At 41.3% G+C, this 24,487-nt stretch overlaps 1 protein-coding gene across 8 annotated transcripts in view; it reads right to left on the bottom strand.

The window, feature by feature from the left end:
• Positions 1–24,487, bottom strand: part of TANC2 (tetratricopeptide repeat, ankyrin repeat and coiled-coil containing 2) — a 702,178-nt gene that overhangs the window by 99,657 nt on the left and 578,034 nt on the right. For all 8 annotated transcript variants that reach the window (XM_043503351.1, XM_043503352.1, XM_038385380.2 and 5 more), the window contains 2 exons: positions 11,293–11,574; positions 6,789–6,922 (listed from right to left, as the gene is read on the bottom strand). In XM_043503351.1, coding sequence (XP_043359286.1) covers positions 6,789–6,922; positions 11,293–11,574 — 416 coding nt within the window. The remainder of the gene's footprint in view (positions 1–6,788; positions 6,923–11,292; positions 11,575–24,487) is intronic.

The following is a 24,487-nucleotide window of genomic DNA, read 5'->3' as shown; positions in this document are numbered from 1 at the left end:
TTTTTGAAAGATATTTTATTTAATAGGATGGGCCATTTTAAGCAGTTCTCGAGCACTTCATGTGACATGTAACATCTTCCACTCAAGACAGCATTCCTTTGATATCATGCCTGTAGACATGATTTGTCTGTTCAATTTTGTAACGTGCCATCATTGACATGAGGAGTCTGTTCTGTCTTAGGTCTTCTTATACAGTCAAAGTATCTCAATATTGAGGGCCTGTCACCTCTGACACACTTAGAAAAATATTCAGATCCCTACAGTGCATCCCTGCTTTTAGTACAAGGCTACAAACTTGTGTTTTAATCAAATCTTAGTATCTAATAGGATTTATCTCTTTTTCAATCACACAAAATGGTTTGGAAGTAAATACAGCATAATCCATTTACCTGCCAAAAGGCCATTCGCCAATATTTTAGTTTTAATAATGGCAATGGAAATCAGCATCACTGTATTTTATTATTTCGTGACTGTGCATATATGTGGGGACCCTGTTTATTGGGAAGGTTCTTTCATCATTTCTACATAGCTGAGGATGTTAATACATGCCTGCTGAAACACATTAGTGTTACAAGGCATCAGGTCTCAGCTGCAGTGGATTTTATTTCTTCTTCTACCTCTCCTTCAGACGAGAGTATTCCCATTCTTTTCAGGTGCCCCAGCAATCATAAATGATTCTTTCTTTTGGCTAGGGGAGCGTGGTGAAGGACCTTCCAAGTCAGCAGTAATGCTGTGGCTCAAGTGTATTAATACTATGGGGAACGGAGCTACTGAACTACAATTATGTATGGTGCCCCCTTGGGATGATGTGAAGGGCCAGCATGCGGGGGTGCAGAAGATGTATAAATAAGATGGGTTGGCCTTTGCAAGGGGGACAAGATTGGTTTCATTTTCCTGAGCTAGGGGATCAACTTTCAAAAGTTACGGTAACATCACCATGGGGCAGTGGTTTTCAAACTTTTTTTCATTTTTTGAATGGAGGTGCGGTCTCCTTTGGAAATTCAACCTGTGCTCTGTGGACCCCTACCATAGAAGGCTTACACAGAAAACTGACTGAACAGAATTCAACTATAAATGTTGCATGTGCTCGACACCGCATTTGACACAACATGAGAAAGGGTGCTCAGGGCTGGCTCCAGGCACCAGCTTTGCAAGCAGGTGCTTGGGGCGGCATTCAGAATGGGGTGGCAGTCCGTGTACCACGGTGGCAATTTGGCGGCAGCTCCACAGCTCTTCCCGCTGCAGCGGCTTTTGGGTGGCAGCTCCGCCGCTCTTCCGGGCGCAGCGGCAATTTGGCGGCAGCAACAATTCGGCGGTGACTGCTTGGGGTGGCAAAATTGATAGAGCCCCTGACGACGCTAAACTGCGGACTTCTATGGTAACAACAACACTTACGGGTTTTGACCTGTATGTGGGGTATTCACATACTTCTGATTGATCAGAAAAACAGAATGCCTTTTCTGGGATCTGAAACTTTATTTTCATAGTCACCTTTCGCTAGCCGCTTAGACATAGTCTGGGGGAGCCCCAGGGGTCTGCGGACCACAGGTTGAAAACCACTGCGGGCACGCAAATCCTATTTATACCTTCACACAGCACCATCTGGTGCTAGGAAAGCAACACTGCAACTTCTCACTGAATTTTGGAAAACAGCTAAATATTAGTGTGATGGTTTGGTTTTTGGGTATTGTTGGTGGAGGCCCCTCCTGGCCAGAGGAAGTTAGGTAGAAAAGTGTTTCAATGGAAAAAGAAATACACATACAAAGCAAGGGGGGAAAAAAAAGAAAAAATTTGTCTAAGACCAATAGATGGTGCAGACAAAGGATTATAAACCTGGACTCCAAACATAGACAGGATTTAGGGCTGGTTAGACCACAACATGAGGGTGTTAGATAGATGTCTTCATGCCCTTAAAAGTAGATGTGATGGTCACTATTTCATCTAACTGTTAAAACTGGGATTTCATAAAGAAATTCATGATAAACATAAGTCACATTAATGTGCTTTTTATGGGATCTTAGATTTTATTTTTATAATGGACTCCAGGCCTTTCTACCCTTCCTCGCTACTCTTTTTCCATGAGTTCACAACCTCTATCTCCCATGCTGTAACTGTAGTGTGACACCTAGGGCTCAACAATACAGTGCGATATTGCATACTACATAGGTGTGATTGCTAAAGCGCATCCATGTGTTGTGCATTAATTGGTCCATGTAGACCCTGTCGGTGTGCACTAAAAGTTCCCTAGTGCACATTAAACATTTGAAACAGCACTATGTTAAAGCACACTAGAGAACAATTAGCGTGCAGCATGTCAGCGCAGTTTAGAAATCCCATCGCTGCAATGAGCATTGCTGCACCATGTAGACAAGCCCTTAGATAGTGTGGGGGGAGGTATTATACAACAACATTCAGCAGATAGATTCAACAGGTACATGCCACTAGATTTTCACATATATTGGGCTAGCTCCTTAGCTGGTGTAACCTGATGTAGCTCCACTGCTGTCAACTTCCACCAATTGAAGATCTGGCCCACTATATACAACCTCAACATTGTGGATATGCTGGCAGACTGCTCATCTTTAGTAGACAGAACCTTAAATAACTAGGAAATTCGCTTTGTTAAAAACCTATTTTCATATTAAATATATATTATAAAAACCCAAACCCACATAATTTACCAGGGAAGGGGGAGCCCTCCCTGCCGTCAGAAGGCAGCACTGGGATGTGTGTTCAGGATGGAGACTGAGGAAGAAGCAGACAGATGGAAGGACGAACGTGAAGAGAAAGGGATTGGGGAGGTGGAGGACACGTGGAAGACAAGACGCTATGGAGGAGCACAAAGGGGAACAGGACTGGCCCAGAAGACAGGGTGGGGAAACAAGGCCCAGAAAGGAGAAAGACAATGAGAAGGGCAGGGGGTGGAGAGGAATAGAGTGGCAGCTCCGTTGTCCTCCAGGGGCTTGGGGCAAGTAAGTGGAATCCTTCACCTGGTAGCCACAGGGGCGGCTCCCATTTTTGTTTGTGCATGCAAGGTTGAATTCTGAGCCGAAACAATCATGTACAAATTTGGAGTGGGTGGCATCCACCCAAAAGCTCAAAAATCAGAAGGCAGATGAAGACACATGTGTCTTTTTGAAAGGTTATGATTTTTCCAAGCCAGTCTCATGATTCTGAGCAGTCTGTTCCAGGGTTTTTGAATGCCTGTATTTGTCAATACAGCTTCCCTTGCTCTCTTTCTCTGCAATCTTCACCTGTCTCTTCTCTCCATATCTCAACACTTAAAAACTTCAGGAGGGTGGTGGAATGAGGCAGGCAATCTCCCCTGACAAGCAGTGCTCTGAGCTTCATTACTGAGCCAGGCCTTGGGGTCCGACAAACTTCTCATGGTTCATCTCGGGAAAGCGCCTCTGCAAAGAATCATGGGAAGTTGACTGGCCTGAGACTGCTAATGCCATTGGCTGTTATTCCCAGGCTGGGGAAGCCAGGGGAGGGGAGGCGGAAGAGAAGTAGGGATTTTTCTGATTTCCATGTAGGTGAGCCATTTAATAATACATTTAAAGAAAACTAGGAAATTAATTCAGAAAAATCTTTGTTGGGAAAATTAAGGTTGCTATACACATAACAAGCTTCACTAAACAACAAAAAGCAAGGTAATGAATAGTTAAGCCATTTAACCCTCTACTGGTTCAGTGGCAGGGAGATGCCTTGCCACTTCCAAAATTACTAATACCACAGACCAAACACCCCAATCTTAGCCATTGTGCAAGGGATGTCAGCCTTCCAGCACTCCCTTTACTACAATATCACCTTCCAAACACAAATATCTATAACCGATGCTGTTTGGAGGGTAACATAATGCAATACTCCTAGTGAGGGTGTAACACTGATACACAGTGGCATTACATTTTCAATATTTCTGTTCATGAATCTTACAGAGTGGTAATCTCACTGTTTCCTCTTGCAAAGGCTTAGATGGATTCAGTAAGCCTGTTTCAGAGAAAAATTCCAAAAAAGATCACAGCAATTCAGGGTTTTTAGAGCCAAACAAATACCTTGATAGTTTGATATTTCTAATACACTTTACATTTGGTTTAAGATCTCTGTTTTCCTAAATTACTTCAGGGAATCAGTGAAATCCCCAAAAAGGAGCAACCTTTCCCTCCATGGTAGTTATTCCTGTGCCAAAGTTTCAATTTTATGATCAAAATACGGGATTGATGAATCAGAGACCTCAGTGGGAATCTTGCCAGAGCTCAATGGGAACAGGACAATGCCCATTGTTTCTGATAATTTTTGCTTTTGATAACAGCTTTGTTATGGGGGGGGTTAATTTCAGGTAACTTCTGTGCAGTGCTGAGGGGAAGGAAGTGCTTTCAGAATGCAATAACTCATTTTCTTCGGTAGTTTTCCATGGGAAATAGACCTGCTTGCTAGTTGTCTAAATTGGCTTATTTCTAAGGATATTTCTTCTCCCTGGGACTATAAATCATGAAAGACTTCAAACTGCTCCCTCAGAGAACAGTGAAAAGCTTCTCCCTAATAGTATGGCAAAGAAACTTAAAATAAATGATAGGCTCACATGGAGCTCTCTCTGATACTTTTTATTATTAATTTAATGCTGCCAATGTGATCAAAATTGTTACAAAGCCAAAGATAAAGGCAGCTCCTGCCGCAAAGAGCTCACAGTCTGAAAACAGCCATAGAGAAGACAGTACACACTGGAAAATCCAGAGGAGGGAATCACAGGCCTTTTGCCTCTATTATTATAAACTCACAACCTATGAGCTCCAGGGGAGAAGTCAATTTGAAGGAGAGATTTGGAAGAGTTGATGGCATGTTTTCACCCCTGATTTCTGTAGCCTATGTCAACAATTACTTAAACCTTTACTCTTTTATTCATGGGTTTCAGAGTAGCAGCCGTGTTAGTCTGTATTCGCAAAAAGAAAAGGAGTACTTGTGGCACCTTAGAGACTAACAAATTTATTAGAGCATAAGCTTTCGTGAGCTACAGCTCATTTACAGCTCTCCTTACAGTGTGTATGATAAACCCATTGTTTCATGTTCTCTGTGTGTGTGTATATAAATCTCTCCTCTGTTTTTTCCACCAAATGCATCCGATGAAGTGAACTGTAGCTCACGAAAGCTTATGCTCTAATAAATTTGTTAGTCTCTAAGGTGCCACAAGTACTCCTTTTCTTTTATTCATGGACTTCCATAATGGGCGGGTTATTTTTCTTTATGGTTCTGTACACTGTATACTGACAACATCCTTCATACCTGCCACCAGCAAAAAGCTGGAATATCAGTACTTAGGGCTATTTAATGTCTCATCTCTTTTCTGTATTCCTTTAAAAATTACTCAGGATAGTGACATGCACACAGGATATCTTGATGCTGGTTGCCTTGCTACTCCAAATAAGCAGCTCCTACTAACTTCTATCTAACTTTCTCGCTCAGGGGTGCGAAACCCCTCCCCGCCCCGAGCTCTGCAAGTTTCAGCCCTCTAAAGTGCCAGTGTAGACAGTGCACCAGCGCTGGTAGTTACGCCCCTCGTGGAGGTGGTTTAACATTGCCAATGTAGACTAGCCCTACGTCACACACTTTGGCTTTGTAAAGTTATATTCTTTTTAAGGAAAAGAGCATATTGGAGCTAAAAATATATCCATTTTTCAGATACATATCCAGCAAGATTATTTGAGATCTCAGTGAAAAAAGTCTTTCGATAAATGAGATATTTTAGGGAGAGATAATACTCTCTTACTGGCCATTCTGACAGTGTGCGACGTGTACAACATACAAGGAACATAATGACTAATGTATGCTGAACAATGCAGAGCTGGCAGTTGCATTCCTTTCCAAGAGCCATATGTGGAAGAGGAGAACACTTGTGAAAGTTCTAATATTTATTTATATAGGCATTCATCACACGCCCTTTGCCTTGCCATCTGGGAGCTACGTAAAACAAATATCGGGCAGCAATATACCTGGTACACAAGCCAAGCGAAGTAAGTGCTGGCAATCATTTAGCACTAAGAGTTTGCTGGACATTTTCCTCCCCAGTGCAGGAACAGGGAATTGGAAAGCACAAAGTACATGCACCCTTTAAAAAAGTGTAGCAGCAGCAAATCTCCCCAGAGTTCTTAGCAGTATTTTGCCACTTTCATACCCTCAGCAGAGCAGGGCTGTATCTTAAAGGTACCATATAACCCAGGATGTGACTGTCAGCCTATGGTAACATGATGTATAATCCTTTCCAGTCAATATAGCAACTGATTTGCAAATCACTTTTTAAAGAGTTCTGATCTATTTATGTGGACATTACCCAAAAAGGTGCAAGTATCCCACAAAGCACAACAATTCACATTCTACATCTTCATCCAAGAAGTCATGCAACCCAAGCAATTATCTCTTACGAAAGCGAGCACTGGACACTTACTCAGCAATTTCATCTGGAATTCACTCCATTCTTCAAGAAAGAGGAATAATTACTATGGTAACCCTGTTTTACAGCCTTCAATATGCTGTCTGGTGGCTGTGAAAGATTAACCCTCAGAGTACGAGATGAACTCTTGATGTTTTGGGAATTTCATTGTAAAGAGAAATAGCTTTTCTGGGGTAATAAAACTGCTCTGAAAGGTCTTCCCCCCCATACCATCTCTCGTAAGTATTTGCATACTCACTGTCCTCTGTCAATATCCACATTTTGTGTGATGTATACTAAGACAATTTCAGTGATTAAACAGTACACATTCCCAGAAAAGGTCCTCAAGAAACTCTTTCAATACCTGTGCGGCGAGTCTCCGCATGGCCTCTTCTTGGCGTCTGCGCATTTCAGGCGTTCCAGGGCAGCTTCCACTCGTGATTGACGAGTGAGCAGAAGGTGGCTGTGTTAGGGGTAGCTCTCTATTTGCATCCACATCTGTACCAAACAAAGAGGGTAACAGATTTCTACAGGCCAACCAAGACTGAGACAATTACAAAGCACACGATAAGGTATCTTCTAACAATCCATTAAAGCGGTTAATATATTTTCTGTAAGCAGTCTAAGACTCTGAGCAGTATAGGGGGGCACTCAGGGGAAATTCTCCTGAACAAATTTCTGCCAGAACTAACAGGGGAAGGACAGCAGAGATAAAGGATTAACCTCATCTTACTCATTTTCTTCATGTTAATGTTAGTCATTAAATACATACAGTATTTAGTGAATTTAATACTTATGATAATGTGGCCCCTCTCCTTAGAGTCAGATACATTGTTGGGCAATGCTCTACTACTTCTGCCCATAGGCCTCTCATTTAAATGCTTCTTCTAATTTAGTCCTGAGCCTTTCTTGAGCACATGTATAAATGGGGACCATTTAAACCGGTAACTAACATCCCAATTCACAACCAAGTAAAGTAACCAGAAAAAGAGAAGTATGAGATGATACCCAGAGGAGCATTAGGATGTTGGGATGGATCTGCATGAAAGTAATGATTTGTAGGGGAAGGGATAGCTCAGTGATTTAAGCATTCGCCTGCTAAACCCAGGGTTGAGAGTTCAATCTTTGAGGGGGCCATTTAGGGATCTGGGGCAAAAATTGGGGCTTGGTCCTGCTTTGAGCAGGGGGTTAGACTAGATGACCTCCTGAGGTCCCTTCCAACTATGATATTCTTTGATATTGGAATAATCTCTAAAGCATAACTGATTCTAAATCTCATTTAATCAGATTTGCTTGCCTGGGTAGAGTGATGTGGCACAAACTAGAAGCCCTCTGTAAATGTCAAGATATATGGCATGTTTTTACTGTTAACTCTTTCAAACTACATTATTTTGCAACCGGAAGTTATTGATTTCAAATTTTTTTTATTAAAAAAATTGTACTTCAAGAATATTCTAATAGCAACAGTCTCTTCAAACGTAGACCCTACTAGCACAGAATTTTCCTGAATGCTATAATGTACCCTTGACTTTGACCTGAAATAATAATTTAAACTATAATCCATTTATCTGCTGGTAGAAACAATAAGGGTGGTGTCCACTGTCTAGATACTTAATGCATATGTTTAATTAACAAATTCATTTTTTGCACATGTGAACACATCAGCAGCTCTATCTGCCTGTCTGAGTTATGAAGAAACTGCAGGGGGATTTTGCTTATTTCTAGCTCACTAACACCAATAATATACTTCTTATAGGACTTTTGGGTCACCTGCTCAATACTTAAGTTATTAAACATATTAACAGGATTTGTTTTTTGAATGTGTATAAATGAAGATAGATACATCTGCTGGGAGAGCAAAACAGCAGTGCACAGACAATCCAGGAAGTTTCTGGAGAGTGTTGGGGACAACTTCCAGTGCAAGTGCTGGAGGAACCAACTAGGGGTCGTGCTCCTCCTGACCTGCTGCTCACAAACAGGGAAGAATTGGTAGGGGAAACAGAAGTGGGTGGCAACCTGGGCAGCAGTGACCATGAGATGGTCGAGTTCAGCATCCTGACAAAAGGAGGAAAGGAGAGCACCGGAATACGGACACTGGACTTCAGAAAAGCAGACTGACTCCCTCAGGGAACTGATGGACAGGATCCCCTGGGAGGCTACTATGTGGGGGAAAGGAGTCCAGGAAAGCTGGCTGAATTTTAAAGAAGCCTTATTGAGGGCTCAGGAACAAACCATCCCGATGTGCAGAAAGAATAGCAAATATGGCTGGCAACCAGCTTGGCTTAACAGCAAAATCTTCAGTGAGCTTACACACAAAAACTAAGCTTACAAGAAGTGGAAACTTGTACAGATGAATAGGGAGCAGTATAAAAATATTGCTAGAGCACGCAGGGATGTAAGGCCAAAGCACAATTGGAGCTGCAGCTAGCAAAGGACGTGAAGAGTAATGAGAAGGGTTTCTACACGTAGGTTAGCAACAAGAAGAAGGTCAGGGAAAGTGTGGGACCCTTACTGAATGGGGGACGCAACCTAGTGACAGATGATGTGGAAAAAGCTGAAGTACTCAATGCTTTTTTTGCCTCAATCTTCCCAGACAAGGTCAGCTCCCAGATTGCTTCACTGGGCAGCACAGTATGGGGAGGAGGTGAGCAGCCCTCAGTGATGAACGAACAGGTTAAGGACTGGCTAGATTATCAGGCTCAAAGGGTAGTGATCAACGGCTCGATGTCTAGCTGGCAGCCGGTATCAAGCAGAGTGTCCCAGAGGTCAGTCCTGGGGCCAGTTTTGTTCAACATCTTCATTAATGATCTGAATAATGGGATGGATTGCACCCGCAGCAAGTTCATGGATGACACTAAACTGGGAGGAGAGGTAGATATGCTGGAGGGTAGGGATAGGGTCCAGAGTGACCTAGACAAATTGGAGGATTGGGCCAAAAGAAATCTGATGAGGTTCAACAAGGACAAGTGCAGAGTCTTGCACTTAGGATGGAAGAATGCCATGCACTGCTACAGGCTGAGGACTGACTGGGTAAGCGGCAGTTCTGCAGAAAAAGGATCTGAGGATTACAGTTGACGAGAAGCTGGATATGAGTCAACAGTGTGCCCTTGTTGCCAAGAAGGCTAACAGCATACTGGGCTGCATTAGTAGAAGCACTGCCAGCAGATTGAGGGAAGTGATTATTCCCCTCTATTAGGCACCAATGAGGCCACATCTGGAGTACTGCGTCCAGTTTTGTGGTCCCCACTATAGAAAGAATGTGGACAAATTAGAGAGAGTCCAGTGGAGGGCAAGAAAAATGATTAGGGGGCTGAGGCACATGACTTATGTGGAGAGGCTGAGGGAACTGGGCTTATTTAGTCTGCAGAAAAGAAGGGGGGGGGATTTGATAGCAGTCTTCAACTACCTGAAGGGGGGTTCTCAGTGGTGGCAGAACAAGGAACAATGACAGAACAAGGAACAATGATCTCAAGTTGCAGTGGGGGAGGTCTAGATTGGATATTAGGAAGCACTATTTCACTAGGAGAGTGGTGAAGCACTGGAATGCGTTACCTAGGGAGGCGGTGGAATCTCCATCCTAAGAGGTTTTTAAGGCCCAGCTTGACAAAGCCCTGGCTGGGATGATTTAGTTGGGGTTCGTCCTTTGAGCAGGGGATTGAACTAGATGACCTTCTGAGGTCTCTTCTAACCCTAATCTTCTATGATTCTATATATGGCTTTTTCCAGAATAAATTTGTTATTTCTTATTCTGAGGTGCTCAGAGCTCCTTATTAAACAAATAACTCCAGCCACAATTTGTGATTCATTTATTTCCCAGAATTTAGAGCTGGGGCTCTATCCAATTTACTGCTACTTCAAGGAAGCGCTGGAGTAAGAACTGAAAGCCTGTGTGTGTTTGGCTTGTACAAGGATCTCTTTTCTGTGCTTTGCATGTGAGGACTGTAGAACATTTTCCTATTCAAAGCCTCCAGGTCTCTACTGTGTGTGTGGTTTTTAGTTTGAAAACATTTAAACTATAGCTTCTATAATCTCCCTCACAATCTCTCTAAACAGACTGAGAGAATCATCCAGCAGGTGCATTGCAGGCTTTTAGTTAAAATACATAAACAAACCCTGCCTTTCATTACACATTGTCCATTTAGCTCTGGAAGGTGACATTCAATATTTCAGAAAACCAACATTTGGTCTCATTTCAGATGCTTATATGTGGATGAGAATATTTCATTCTAGCAAACAGCATTTGTCCAACAAGAGATTTAACTATAGTTTCAGTAGGATAGGGTATTCCTTCATTCCTTTTTACCCTTATAATTGTCCTGTGTGTGGTATTAAGCTATTGTTGCTTTCTACCTGCAAGGTGGCTGCATTTCAGTAGAGGGTTAAGTGATTTATGCTGGTGTGCAGGAGGAAAAGCAGTTGTCAGGCTCAAGATGCAGTGTGTGACCCATCCCAAGCTCCTATACCAGAATGGATGGGGATAGATCAATTGTACAGGAAGGAATAGATGATATATCCAGCATAAATGTGTGTTGCAGTAACAAGTTAGGAAATAATAGATGGAGGTTTCCCATTAAGCACGCCAATGGAAGAGCCCATGATGTGCCCAAGCCAGGGGCCAATAGCAGAAAAGACAACCTGATTCCTCAGGGATCCTCAGTTGGCAGGAACCAGATCATGCTCCACATTTTCCAGGTCTGGCACATGAACAGTAAACCATGACAGGGGGCCCCATGATGGCAGGTTTGGCAACAATCTCTGAACTGGTCTATTGAGGGTGGGGAAGAAGTGGTAATGGGGTGAAAAGTGCTAAACACATAAATGTATGAGATTCATGCATTTCAGAGCTCTTTCTGTATAGCAGTACTTACGTTTTGGGGAGGCATGTGGGCTATCAGAGGCAATCTGTCTCATTCGTGTGCCATGGCAGCTGAGAGCAACCAGTCTGGAGATAATGGCAGTTTTACCAAAGCCAATGTTTCCAACAATCACCACACCTCTGTTCACACTGGCATTGGCACTCTGCAACTGTGCATCTATCTCATGGAACACCCAGTCCCGTCCGACAAACACAGACTCTGTGGTGATGCTTGGCACCTCAAAGAGCAGTGGTTTCAGGGAGATGTCTGGAGGTCTATAAGGTGCAAAACGTACTGTAAAGAAGAAACACAGGGAAAGAACATACAAGTTAGGGCTAGATGGCAATACAACTATGGTTATGACATTGCTTATAATGAATTAGAAGGCTAGCATGCTCACACAGAAAAAAGAGAGCTTACATGACCATTGGGCTTGCATTTATATTTCAGAGACTTATTACAAATAAAGGCAGTGTCAACAAGAGCAAAAAGGTGTGTTTTTCAATTGTTAGCTCAGCTCCACTGAACTCCATTGAAAACCTCCTTAACCACCATGTAGACATAGCCAGATAATCTGAGCTTGTCCTCGTGTACAATGCAACCAAAACAAAACTATCTTAAAGCTGTTAAACTTTGTTCGCACGGATTGCAAAAGGGGATTTTAACTGAGCTAAACTAAATAGTTTGAGCCATTTCAAATGGCGAAACCAAACCAAAACGTTTTTTTCTTCATGAAGGAAAATTCTGCTGAAATTTGTCTTTTCATGCAGAAAATGTTAATTCAACTAACTGCATTTTCCCCAGTGAAAATGTTTTGATCAGCTCTAGTATAAAGGGGAGGAGGGACAGCTCAGTGGTTTGAGCATTGGCCTGCTAAACCCAGGGTTGAGAGTTCAATCCTTGAGGGGGCAAAAATTGGGGCTTGGTCCTGCTTTGAGCAGGGGGTTGGACTAGATGACCTCCTGAGGTCCCTTCCAATCCTGATATTCTATGATTCTATGAAAAGTGTTATCAGCAGGCATTTGGAATGGATGCAATACTTCTTACTGGTGCAGCCAAAACTGAGCATTGCTAGTGAAGGCCAATAAAGCCATTCTACCTCAACACTCTTCATGTATTTTGCATGTGGCACATCTTACTGCAGAAGAACTATTTTGATAACATTTAGCATTTTTAACTGGTTCTGTTTTTTGTATCCACCCTCCTCTACAGCTAGGCAATCTTTACAACAATTTTTGGAGGAGAAAAATTATAACCAAAAAACCACAAACTAATGTTTTTATATCTCAGAAAGTTGCTATTTTAATATCAAATAATCCATGAAGTAAGAGGCATAAATCCTCGTGTCTTACATTAACAGAAAAGAGTAAATACAAGCTCTCACTCGCTCTCTCTTAATAGTAAGCTTCTACATCCTTGTATCAATCAACAGATCAGCACATCTGACTGTCACACATGTCCTGTATTTGGGAAATTAATCTGCTCTAACATTGCCGAGGTTGCTGTGAAGGTTTTATTTGAGACGACAGGTTTGATGGAGTTGGGATACATATTACTTTTTCACTATCTTGGAGATGGAAGTGAAAGTCTTATGGAATAGTGGAGCATGTCACCAACACTGTTGGATGCAATATAAAGCGGCAAGGAATGCCGGAGACATTTCCCTTAACTTCTGATTTAAGTAGACAAGGTTGGTTGTGACGCGATCTTCTCTGTCATGAAACCTAGTATGTGCTTGTGTTAATTTCCTAGTTTTTATCCAGGGTTGGTGTTCCTCAGCACAGGTCCCCATGGTCAGGGAGGGGGAGACCGGGAGAAGTGGAAGTACACCTACCTGGCAATCAGAGGGAGAAACAGTGCAGCTGAAGCCACTCCTGACAGTGTCAACTTTTCTGAAGAGAATGAGAGGCTGCAACTTCATTAAGTTTTTTACGTCTACAACATTTCATCTCCATGTAAAGGTTACTGAAAGTATGTAGTCAAACAGCAAACCACCATATTTTGCATTAACCACAAAACCTGTCAGCTGGAGATAACCTCCAAGAAGAACTCTGTGTAGTCACTCATTTCCTGAAACACACAGCAGCCTCTCGGGCTTCTGAAAATGGAGACAGCAAGGAGCAGCAGCAGTCTGTTAGCAGGTCTGTTTACCATGCTCTCCTTTCCTCTGGATCCCCTATCCCTGCCTGTGTGAAACCTACCTTTTCACCTTCAAACCTACCAATATGTAACATCAGCAAAGCAAAACAAGTGACACATTGATATTTCATCCAATACCAGTTATCCGGTGATTCATACTATGATTTACAGATTGTCATAGTTTTTAAAGTACAAAACCAGTTTTAAAGATATCTTTTTACTGTGAAAACTACATAAAACATGACATCCCCCTACCTACGTCATCAGCAACAGGGTTTTAACCCTAGCTCTTCTCAGTCCTAGTTCAGAACACTCGCACCTGTGCTACAGGATCAATTGCTAGCCTCTGTGTAGAGAAGCCATTACTTGATGCATACTTTCTAATTTTTTAAAAACAAACTACCCCTCCTCCATTCAGACAGATGCCAAGGAATGTTTGCTCATTCATTTATCTCTGAGCATTTAAATGTTTGCTTGTCGGCAATATTTCATAAAGGCTTATGGGGGAAGGAGCAGCATGAACCATTATCTGCAGATTTACGGTATAATTCCCTTGCTGCAGTCCAATGTTATAGCAGGATTCTGAAAGCCGATTTTTTTCACAAAGGGAATAATTTATCACAGGTTGCTTTTAAATGCACAAGATGCTCAATTCAGCTCTCCAGAGGAAAAAATTAAAGCACTTTAGTGCAGACTTAGGGCCAAGAGTGTTTTTCCTCATTCTAAAGGGCTAACATCAAAATCATTAGGCTTTACAATTAACTTGACAATTTTCCCATTTACTATCTATTACCCTAATGATCTCAGAGAGATCCTCCTTTCAAACAAGCCCTGCTGACCTTGAAAATACACGATCTATACTGCAAATCTTGCTGCTGGAGTGAAAGGCCTGGAATGCACCTTAACTGATGCAAAGAGCATAATGCAGCTTTAAGCCCCCTCTCCAAGGGGCTATTTCTGCACTTATGTGGAGAGCATTCTTGGCCAAGGGTGGAGAGAGGGCAACCAATCCTCAAACACCAAGAATCTGCCGGCTATTGTTTTTGTTTTGTTGCTTCACATCAGTGCAAGCAATGAATACAGAAATGTGAATATCCACAATACAGTGTAAATATATGGCTTTAATAAATTGGTACAATAAAACATAAAATGCTGTTCCTTGTCTATTATGTCATTTCTCTTAATAGAAAAGCATAGAGATGTTATTTTTTTCCATTCTTGCCAAAATATCTTTAAAAATCAGAACTGTAAAAGATTTAACTCATCTATCTGATTCCCCGGCCTGACACTCAGCAAAAAAATCCTAAACTTTATGTGCTTTGTACCTCTAATATTTTAGATCATATTTTTGCAACCATGGAAATAGTCTAAGCCTGGTGTATGATTAGATTTAGAATAATACTGTAGAAAGGTAGAAGATTAAAAAATAAACACTGCCCTTTCAAAGAGCACACAACACACAGAATAAAACTGAATCCAGCCAGTCAATAAGATTTATGTTTCACTTTTACACAAACCTTAGCAAACTGTAAATAGCAAACTGATGGGACTAAATGTAAGTAGCTCACTGCTGAGCTACTACCGGTAGGAGAAAAAGGAATATAATGTCTGATCTAATTAATTCAAGAAATGAAGATTACTCTCCTGTAATTGGGGTTCTTCAAAATGACATCTGCACACACATCACACCCACCTTCCTCTCTTCCTCTGAGTCCTAATTTCAATTATAGACTCGGGGAGGCAATGAAAGGTAAATAGGGGTTTGGCAAGTCATGCCATACCTCCACTGTATAGCCCCACCCCGAACATTCAGGGTCCGGAGGGGAGGGGCAGGGGGCGCAAAAGTGCTCCAATGGATGCTGCTACCAAGAAGATTCCACTAGTCTAAGCAGCAGCCAGTGCATCCCAAAAGTGGGAATATGCAGAGGCAATTCAAAGAAGAAAATCCATGTATAATATGCAGAAACATAACCTTTCTAAATAGGTTCCCCCCCTACTCATTTACACTCAGAATTCCTCAGAATATTTAGGACCTTTGCTTTAAGGCAAACAACAAGATTTATAATTTTACGCAGTGAAATATAACAATAGTTAAATTGCCATTGTCTCCACAAGTTACTGTTGAAACCTCTGCAGTGTGCAGAGGTATGGAGCCCGACATCTGCTAGATCCCTTCATACAGGCTGGTCTGCATGGTGACCAGCATTTGCTGTGCACTTTGCTCTGCACTGATCAGTGCCTGGAAGGTCCTGGCTTTGTCTAGAATCACTCCCCTCTCAGACATTACCTCCCATGTCTGGATTCAGCTCATATTTACATATTATTCAAATCTGTAAACCAAGATGTAAACCATTCCTGATACTTGTTTCCAGAATGTTTAGAGGCATAATCCAAATTTGGCTTTATTTGTATGTAGGAAGCACAGACCTAAAATGCACAATAATTGTGTTCAGACGTTATTTTAAAAAAATTCAACCAGTGTAGTTAATACCATGTATACCAGATCTATAGTTTGGAATGCTTCAGATAATCCTGCAAACATTTAGATCGAAGCATACACTGGCACTGACCTTAGCTGCATCTTCACAGTTTATTGCTAAAATGATCTTTTAATTAAAACATTTCATAAAGTGGCCAAAAAAGGCAGCAGGTGATTCCCACACACAGAGAGGTTAATCATACAGTGTGACTCACGCTGCTTAATCTTCATCTTCACACTACAGAATTATACCTACAATGGGGGAGGTTTTTAAAGATACATATGGTAAGCCTCTAACTCCCATTGAAAGTGAATGGGAGTTAGATGCCTAACCGCCATTTGTGTCTTTGAAAATATCCCCATGTGTGTTAAAATAAAGCAGCATAAAAACATTGTAATTATTTAAGATTATGCAAATGTTTTATAAAATTCAAGAGTTGAGACTGCCTCTATTACATCATAGACAGTATATTTATTAACACATATTTAAAACTGATTTAACTTTGCTTTTTAAATTTTGGTATCAATTTAAAACAAACATTTAAATCTTCCCTTAATGCTGTAATGCAGTGGTTCCCAAACTAGGGGCGGCGCTTGTTCAGGGAAAGCCCCTAGCGGGCTGGGCCCGTTTGTTTACCGCCCGTGTCCACAGGTTTGGCCAATTGCAGCTCCCAGTGGCCGCGGTTCGCCGTTCTCAGCCAATGGGGGCTCCGGGAAGCGTTGTGGGCAGAGGAACGTGCTGGCTGCCCTTCCGCAGCCCCCATTGGCCTGGAGCGGCGAACCGCGGCCAGTGGGAGCCGCGATCGGCTGACCCTGCAGATGTGGCAGGTAAACAAACTGGCCCGGCCCACCAGGGACTTTCCCTGAACAAGCGGCGCACCTAGTTTGAGAACCACTGCTGTAAGGCCACTCACACTTAATGCTGCCAAAATTAGCAAATTAGACCCTCCCACTAAAAATTTCCACAGTGACATTGTATTAGGTTAATGACACCTTGATCCCCAACAATACCTCTTTAAACCACCACTACATAAGAACGGCCATACTGGGTCAGATCAAAGGTCCATCTAGCCCAATATCCTGTCTTCTGACAGCAGCCAATGCCAGGTGTCCCAGAGGGAATGAACAGAACAGGTCATCATCAAGTGATCCATCCCCTGTCGCCCATTCCCAACTTCTGGCAAATAGAGGCTAGGGACACCATCCCTGTCCATCCTGGCTAATAGTCATTGATGGACCTATCCTCCATGAATTCAACTAGTTCTTTTTTGAAACCTGTTATAGTCTTGGCCTTCTCAACATCCTCTGGCAAGAAGTTCCACAGGTTGACTGTGTGTTGTGTGAAAAATTTTTGTTTTAAACCTGCTGCCTATTAATTTCATTTGGTGGCCCTAGTTCTTGTGTTATGAGAAGGAGTAAATAATACTTCCTTATCTACTTTCTCCACACCAGTCATGATTTTACAGACCTCTATCATCTCCCCCCTTAGTCGTCTCTTTTCCAAACTGAAAAGTCCCAGTCTTATTAATCTCTCCTCATACGGAAGCTGTTCCATACCCCTCCTCATCATTTTTGTTGCTCTTTTCTGAACCTTTTCCAATTCCAATATATCTTTTTTTAAGATGGGGTGACCACATCTGCAAGCAGTATTCAAGATGTGGGCATATCATGAATTTATATAGAGGCAATATGATATTTTCAGTCTTATTATCTATCCCTTTTTTTTAATGATTCCTAACATTCTGTTTGCTTTTTTGACTGTCGTTGTACATTGAGTCGATGTTTTCAGAGAACTATCCACAATGACTCCAAGATCTTTCTTGAGCGGTTACAGCTAATTTAGACCCCATCATTTTATATGCATGGTTGGGATTATGTTTTCCAATGTGCATTACTTTGCATTTATCAACATTGAATTTCATCTGCCATTTTGTTGCCCAGTTTTGAGAGATGCGTTTGTAGCTCTTCGCAGTCTGCCTGGGACTTTACTATCTTGTATCATCTGCAAATTTTGCCACCTCACTGTTCACCCCTTTTTCCGGATCATTTATTAATATGTTGAATAGGACTGGGCCCAGTACAGACCCTTGGGGGTCACCACTATTTACCTCTCTCCATTCTGAAAACTGACCATTTATTCCTACCCTTTGTTTCCTAGCTTTTAACCAGTTACCAATTCATGAGAGAACCTTCCCTCTTATTCCATGGCTGCTTACTTTGCTGAAGAGCCTTTGGTGAGGAACCTTATCAAATGCTTTCTGAAAATCTAAATACACTATATCCACTGGATCCCCCTTGTCCACATGCTTGTTGACCCTCCTTAAAGAATTTGAGTAGATTGGTGAGGCATGATTTCCCTTTACAAAAACCATGTTGACTATTTCCCAACAAATTATGTTAATCTATGTGTCTGACAATTTTATTCTTTCCTATAGTTTCAACCAGTTTGCCCAATACTGAAGTCAGGGTTACAGGCCTGTAATTGCTTGGGTCTCCTCTGGAGCCCTTTTTAAAAATTGACGTTACATTAGCTATCCTCCAGTCATTCGGTACAGAAGCTGATTTAAATGACAGGTTAGAGACGACAGTTAGTAGTCCTGCAATTTCGCATTTGAGTTTCTTCAGAACTCTTGGGTGAATACCATCTGGTCCTGATGACTTATTACTGCTTAGTTTATCTATTTGTTCCAAAACCTCCTCTAATGACACTTCAATCTGGGACAAGTATCGGGGGTAGCCGTGTTAGTCTGTATCCACAAAAACAACAAGGAGTCCGGTGACACCTTTAAGACTAACAGATTTATTTGGGCATAAGCTTTCGTGGGTAAAAACCCACTTCTTCAGATGCATGGAGTGAAAATTACAGATGCAGGCATTATATACTGACACATGAAGAGAAGGGAGTTACCTGACAAGTGGAGAACCAGGGTTGACAGGGCCAATTTGATGGATCAGCTTTCGATGAAGTGAGCTGTAGCTCACGAAAGCTTATGCTCTAATAAATTTGTTAGTCTCTAAGGTGCCACAAGTACTCCTTTTCTTTTTGCGAATACAGACTAACACGGCTGCTACTCTGATTCCTCAGATTTGTCACCTAAAAAGAATGCATCAGGTTTGGGAATCTCCCTCACATCTTCAACCATGAAGATGATTGCAGAGAATTCATTTAGTTTCTCCACAATGGCCTTATCGTCCTTGAGTGCTCCTTTAGCATTTCGATTGTCCAGTGGTCCCACTGGTTGTTTAGCAGGCTTCCTGATTCTGATGTGCTGTACTTAAAATTTTCTTTGCTATTACTTTTTGAGTCTTTGGCTAGCTGTTCCTCAAATTCTTTTTTGGCCTTTCTAATTATATTTTACACTTCATTTCCCAGAGTTTATGCTCCTTTCTATTTTCCTCATTAGGATTTAATTTCCACGTTTTAAAGGATACCTTTTTGCCTCTCACTGCTTCTTTTACTTTGTTGTTTAGCCATGGTGGCTCTTTTTTGGTTCTCTTACTATGTTTTTTAATTTGGGGTATACATTTAAGTTGAGCCTCTATTAGGGTGTCCTTAAAAAGTTTCCATGCAGCTTGCAGGGATTTTACTTTTGGTGCTGAACCTTTTAACTTCTATTTAACTAACCTCCTCATTTTTGTGTAGTTCCCATTTCTGAAATTAAATACTGCAGTGTTGGGCTGCTGTGGTGTTTTCCCTGCCACAGGGATGTTAAATTTAATTATATTATGGTCACTATTACCAAGCGGTCCAGCTATAGTCACCTCTTGGACCTGATCCTGTGCTCCACTTAGGACTAAATCAAGAATTGGCTCTCCTCTTGTGGGTTCCAAGATTAGCTGCTCCAAAAAGCAGTAATTTAAGGTGTCAAGAAACTTTATCTCTGCATCCCTTCCTGAGGTGATATGAACCCAGTCAATATGGGGATAATTGAAATCCCCCATTATTATTGAGTTTTTTTTATTTTAATAGCTTCTCTAATCTCCCTGAGCATTTCACAGTCACTATCACCATCCTGGCCAGGTGGCCTGTAATATATCCCTACTGCTATATTCTTATCATTCAAGCATGGAATTACAATCCATAGAGATTCTGTGGTACAGTTTGATTCATTTAAGACTTTTACTTCATTTGATTCTATGCTTTCTGTCACATATAGTGCCATTTTCCCACCAGCACAACCAGTTCTGTCCTTCCGATATATTTTGTACCCTGGTATTACTGTGTCCCATTGATTATCCTCATTCCACCAAGTTCCTGTGACGTCTATTATATCAATATCCTCATTTAATACGAGGCACTCTAATTCACCCATCTTATTATTTGGACTTCTAGGATTGGTATATAAGCACTTTAAAAACTTGTCACTTTTTAGCTGTCTGCCATTACATGATGTAATTGAATGGGGATTTTTTTTTTTGACTTTCTCATCACATCCTATAATATACAACATAACGATGCAAATGGACTCTGTGGTCCAATCAGAATACAGGGGAGTGGGCCTCATATTCAGTGTGCCTACAATAAAACAAGTAGTGTAACATCAGTTTTCTGGACGTTGCTGGAAACTTCATCTGTCAGACACAACATCTTGCTTCCTTGGAAAATGCTTTTCTGATCTTTAGGGGAGAGATATTATCACTTTATTATTATTATCACTTAGTAATGAATAATATTATTAGCCAAAGGGAATTATATTATTACTTAATTAAGCACATATTATTATAGCAGTAATAGCAAGGCCCCTCTGCTTTCTTCTGCAATAATCTGAGTAGTTCCATCAGAGGCTAATCCTGGACAGGGATATCACTACTTAATTACTCTATCAAACATTTACATTCTCTTTCCAAGTTCAGTTACAGTATTTTAAAATTTACAGTGGAACCTGATTACATGGAAACCACGTTGCACTAAAATTGTATAAAAAATCATGACTATTATTTAAGCAGGTCTGTATTCCAAAGGACTGTACTATTTTATGGAACACTGCAAGGCCAAATTCTCCCTTTGTGGACACTCACCTAACTCCCATGGTAGCACTTATGCTATAAATGACGGGATAATTTGTCTTTTATTTATTACTCATTACAGTATAAACAAAGAAAAAGCCCTGAAAAACCTTGATTTTTTTGACTTCCACATGAAACTTAAAAATTGCTAAAATAAATCCTGAAAAAAATGAAATTAATAAACCCGGACAAATAGAAGCCTTATGTATAATTAAGTCAAACAGAAGGTTGTAAAAGATTTGAGCCATAGCTTAGGAATTTAAAATTGCACTCAGTTTGATAATTTGTATGACAAGATGCAAATGAAAATGGTCACATAAACCTTCAATGCCTGTATTGCATATTTTAAGGAAAACCATGAAGAGTTGTAAAGGAGGACCGTACATGGAAGCAGATTTAGGTGGAACTCTGGAGAATGACATACAGACAGAATCTATACCTCATTCATTTAAACTAACTGTCTCCAGTTGAGATTGTTTTGCTTGTTTGACGGGTTATGGCTCCCAGATGCCTCAGCAATAGCTGTTACACAAAATGCACAAATAAATAACTGAACAGCAACTAAGGTCCGCAGGAAAAAAGCTCTATGTTGTGTTTCTCCAGATGCATCCCCAACTGCTTACCCTCCTATCTGGAAAGAGTAATAGGCAATTCAGCCTCCATGCAAACTTAGTGTTAGGTCTTGAGGGCGATGCATGGTAGTGATAATGTTATGAACAATACTTTCTCCTTGGAAATGAAGTAAGAAAGTTAAACAACTTTAAATAGTACATCAAACTACCACAGTACTGAATTTAATTACATTAAGCATTTTTACGGTTATGCTACCATCCATAAGATTCCATTGTAAGTATGCACGCCTTACCTTTCAAATTTACCAACAAGTTGTTTCAGATTTTACTGTTTAGCAATTGACCCTTTCCCAGACTGCGGGATGAATGTCTGCCGCAGTTACAAAGACAAAACCACATAGGACAAAGATGTTTCACTTTTGTTTACTTTCTCTGAATCACTCCACTGGCTCCTTTTTTCCATCATACCAAATTTATGCTTCATTTCCATAGCTTCAAGGCCTCTGTCATTCTCTATTTATCTGTTCTTGTCTAGTATTGCATCACCCTTGTCCCAACACTCCACCAATGATTTGCTTATTTCTGCTTCCACTTAGTGCCCACTTCCATACCGTCATCTCTTCATGGGGTACTATCCCTGAACTGATCCATAAGACCAATCAATACCTTCTTCGTATTCTCCTGTTACACCAACAAGAAATTGGAAACAGCACTGAGAAAGGGGAAGTATAGTTGATATACATTTAATAAAAACAAAAAATCCAAAGGTTTATAACGTATATAAAAAAGGTACACATTAATGTTACGGTCCTCTTCCCCATCTTTCACATGCTGTTGGTCATAGAATCATAGAACTGTAGGACTGGAAGGGATCTCAAGAGGTCAAATAGTCTAATCCTCTGCATTGAAGGCAGGACGACATAACAACTAGACCATTCCTGACACGTGTCTGTCTAACCTGTTCTTAAAAATCGCCAATGACAGAGATTCCACTACCTCCCGAGGCAATTTATTCCAGTGCTTAACTACCCTGACATTTACAAAGTTTTTCCTAATGTCCAACCTAAACCTCCCTTACTGCAATTTAAGCCCATTGCTTCTTGTCCTATCCTCAGAGATTAATAAGAACAATTTTTTCACCCTCCTCCTTGTAACAACCTTTTATGCACTTGAAAGCTGTTATCAGGTCCACTCTCAGTCCTCTCCAGACTAAATAAACCCAATTTTTTCAATATTTCCTCATAGATCATGTTTTCTAGACCTTGAATCATTTTTTGTTGCTCTTCTCTGAATTTTCTCCAATTTGTCCATATCTTTCCAGAAATGTGACACCCTGAACTGGACATAATACTCCAATTGAGGCCTAATTGGCGCGGAGTAGAGCAGAATTACTTCTCATGTCTTGCTTACAACACCCCTGCTAATACATCACAGAATGATGTTTGCTTTTTTTGCATCAGTGTTACAGTGTTGACTGATATTTAACTTGTGATCAACTATAACCCTCAGATCCCTTTCCACAGTACTCCTTCCTAGGCAGTCATTTTCCATTTTATATGTACGTAACTGATTGTTCTTCCTAAGTGGAGTACGGTGCATTTATCCTTATTGAATTTCATCCTATTTACGTCAGAGTATTTCTCCAGTTTGCCCAGATCATTTTGAATTTTAATCTTATCCTCCAAAGCAATTGCAACCCCTTCCACCTTGCTGTCGTCCACAAACTTTATAAGTGTACTTTCTAATGCCATTATCTAAATAATTTATGAAGATATTGAACAGAACTAGGAAGGGGCAGACTCTATGGGTGCTCCAGGGCTGGAGCACCCCTGGAGAAAAATTAGCAGGTGCTTAGCACCCACCGGCAGTGAAGCTTCCCTGCCTCCCACCCCACTCGCGCCTGCCAGCAGCCCCCACAGATCAACTCCTCCCCCTCCCTCTCAGTGCCTTCTGCATGCTCCAGAACAGCTATTCCGCAGCACGTAGGAGGCACTGGGAGGAAAGGGGAGGAGTGGGGACGGGGTGTGCTCAGGGGAGGGGGAAGGAAGAAGCGGGGTGGGGATAGAGTGGGGTGGGAAGGGTGGAGTGGGGGTGGGGCCTGGGCTGAGCAGGGGTCGAGCACCCTCAGGGAAAATTAGAAGTCAGCGCCTGTGCTGGGGACCCCACTCACTATGCCCTTCCAGCTTGATCGTGAACCATTGATAACTATTCACTGGGAATGGTTTTCCAACCAGTTATGCACCCACCTTATAGTAGCTCCATCTAAATTGTATTTCCCTAGTTTGTTTATGAGATGGTCATGCGAGACAATATCAAAAGCCTTACTAAAGTCAAGATTTACCACATCTACCGTTTCGCCCCATCCACAAGACTTGTTACCTTGCCAAAGAAAGCAATTAGGTTGGTTTGCCATGATTTATTCTTGACAAATCCATGCTGACTGTTGATTATCACCTTTTCTTGAAGGTGTTTGCAAGTTAATTGCTTGATTATTTGCTCCATTATCTTTCTTGGTACTGAAGTTAAGCTGACTGGCCTGTTATTCACTGGGTTGTACTTATTCCCTTTTGTATAGATTGGCACTATATCTGCCCTCTTCAAGTCCTTGGGAATCTCTTCCATCTTCCATTAGTTTTTGAAGATAATTGCTAATAGCACTGATACCTCCTCAATCAACTCCTTGAGTACTCTAGGATGTATTTCATCAGACTCTGGCAACTTGAAGACATCTAACTTGTTTATGTAATTTTTTAATTTGTTTTTTCTCTATTTGAGCCTCAGATCCTACCTCATTTTCACTGGTGTTCACTATGTTACAACATCCAATCACTACTAACCCTTTTGGTGAAAACCGAAACAAAAACGTCAGCACATCTCCCATTTCTACATTTTCTGTTGTTGTCTTTCCCTGTCATTGAGTAATGGGCCCACCCAGTCCTTGGTCTTCCTCTTGCTTCTAATGTATTTGTAGAACATTTTCTTGTTACTCTTTACATCTCTAGCTAGTTTA

This window comes from Dermochelys coriacea, chromosome 27, assembly GCF_009764565.3.
Source record: "Dermochelys coriacea isolate rDerCor1 chromosome 27, rDerCor1.pri.v4, whole genome shotgun sequence".
Taxonomy (NCBI): Eukaryota; Metazoa; Chordata; order Testudines; family Dermochelyidae; genus Dermochelys; species Dermochelys coriacea.
This window is presented reverse-complemented; position numbering and strand designations above follow the sequence as displayed.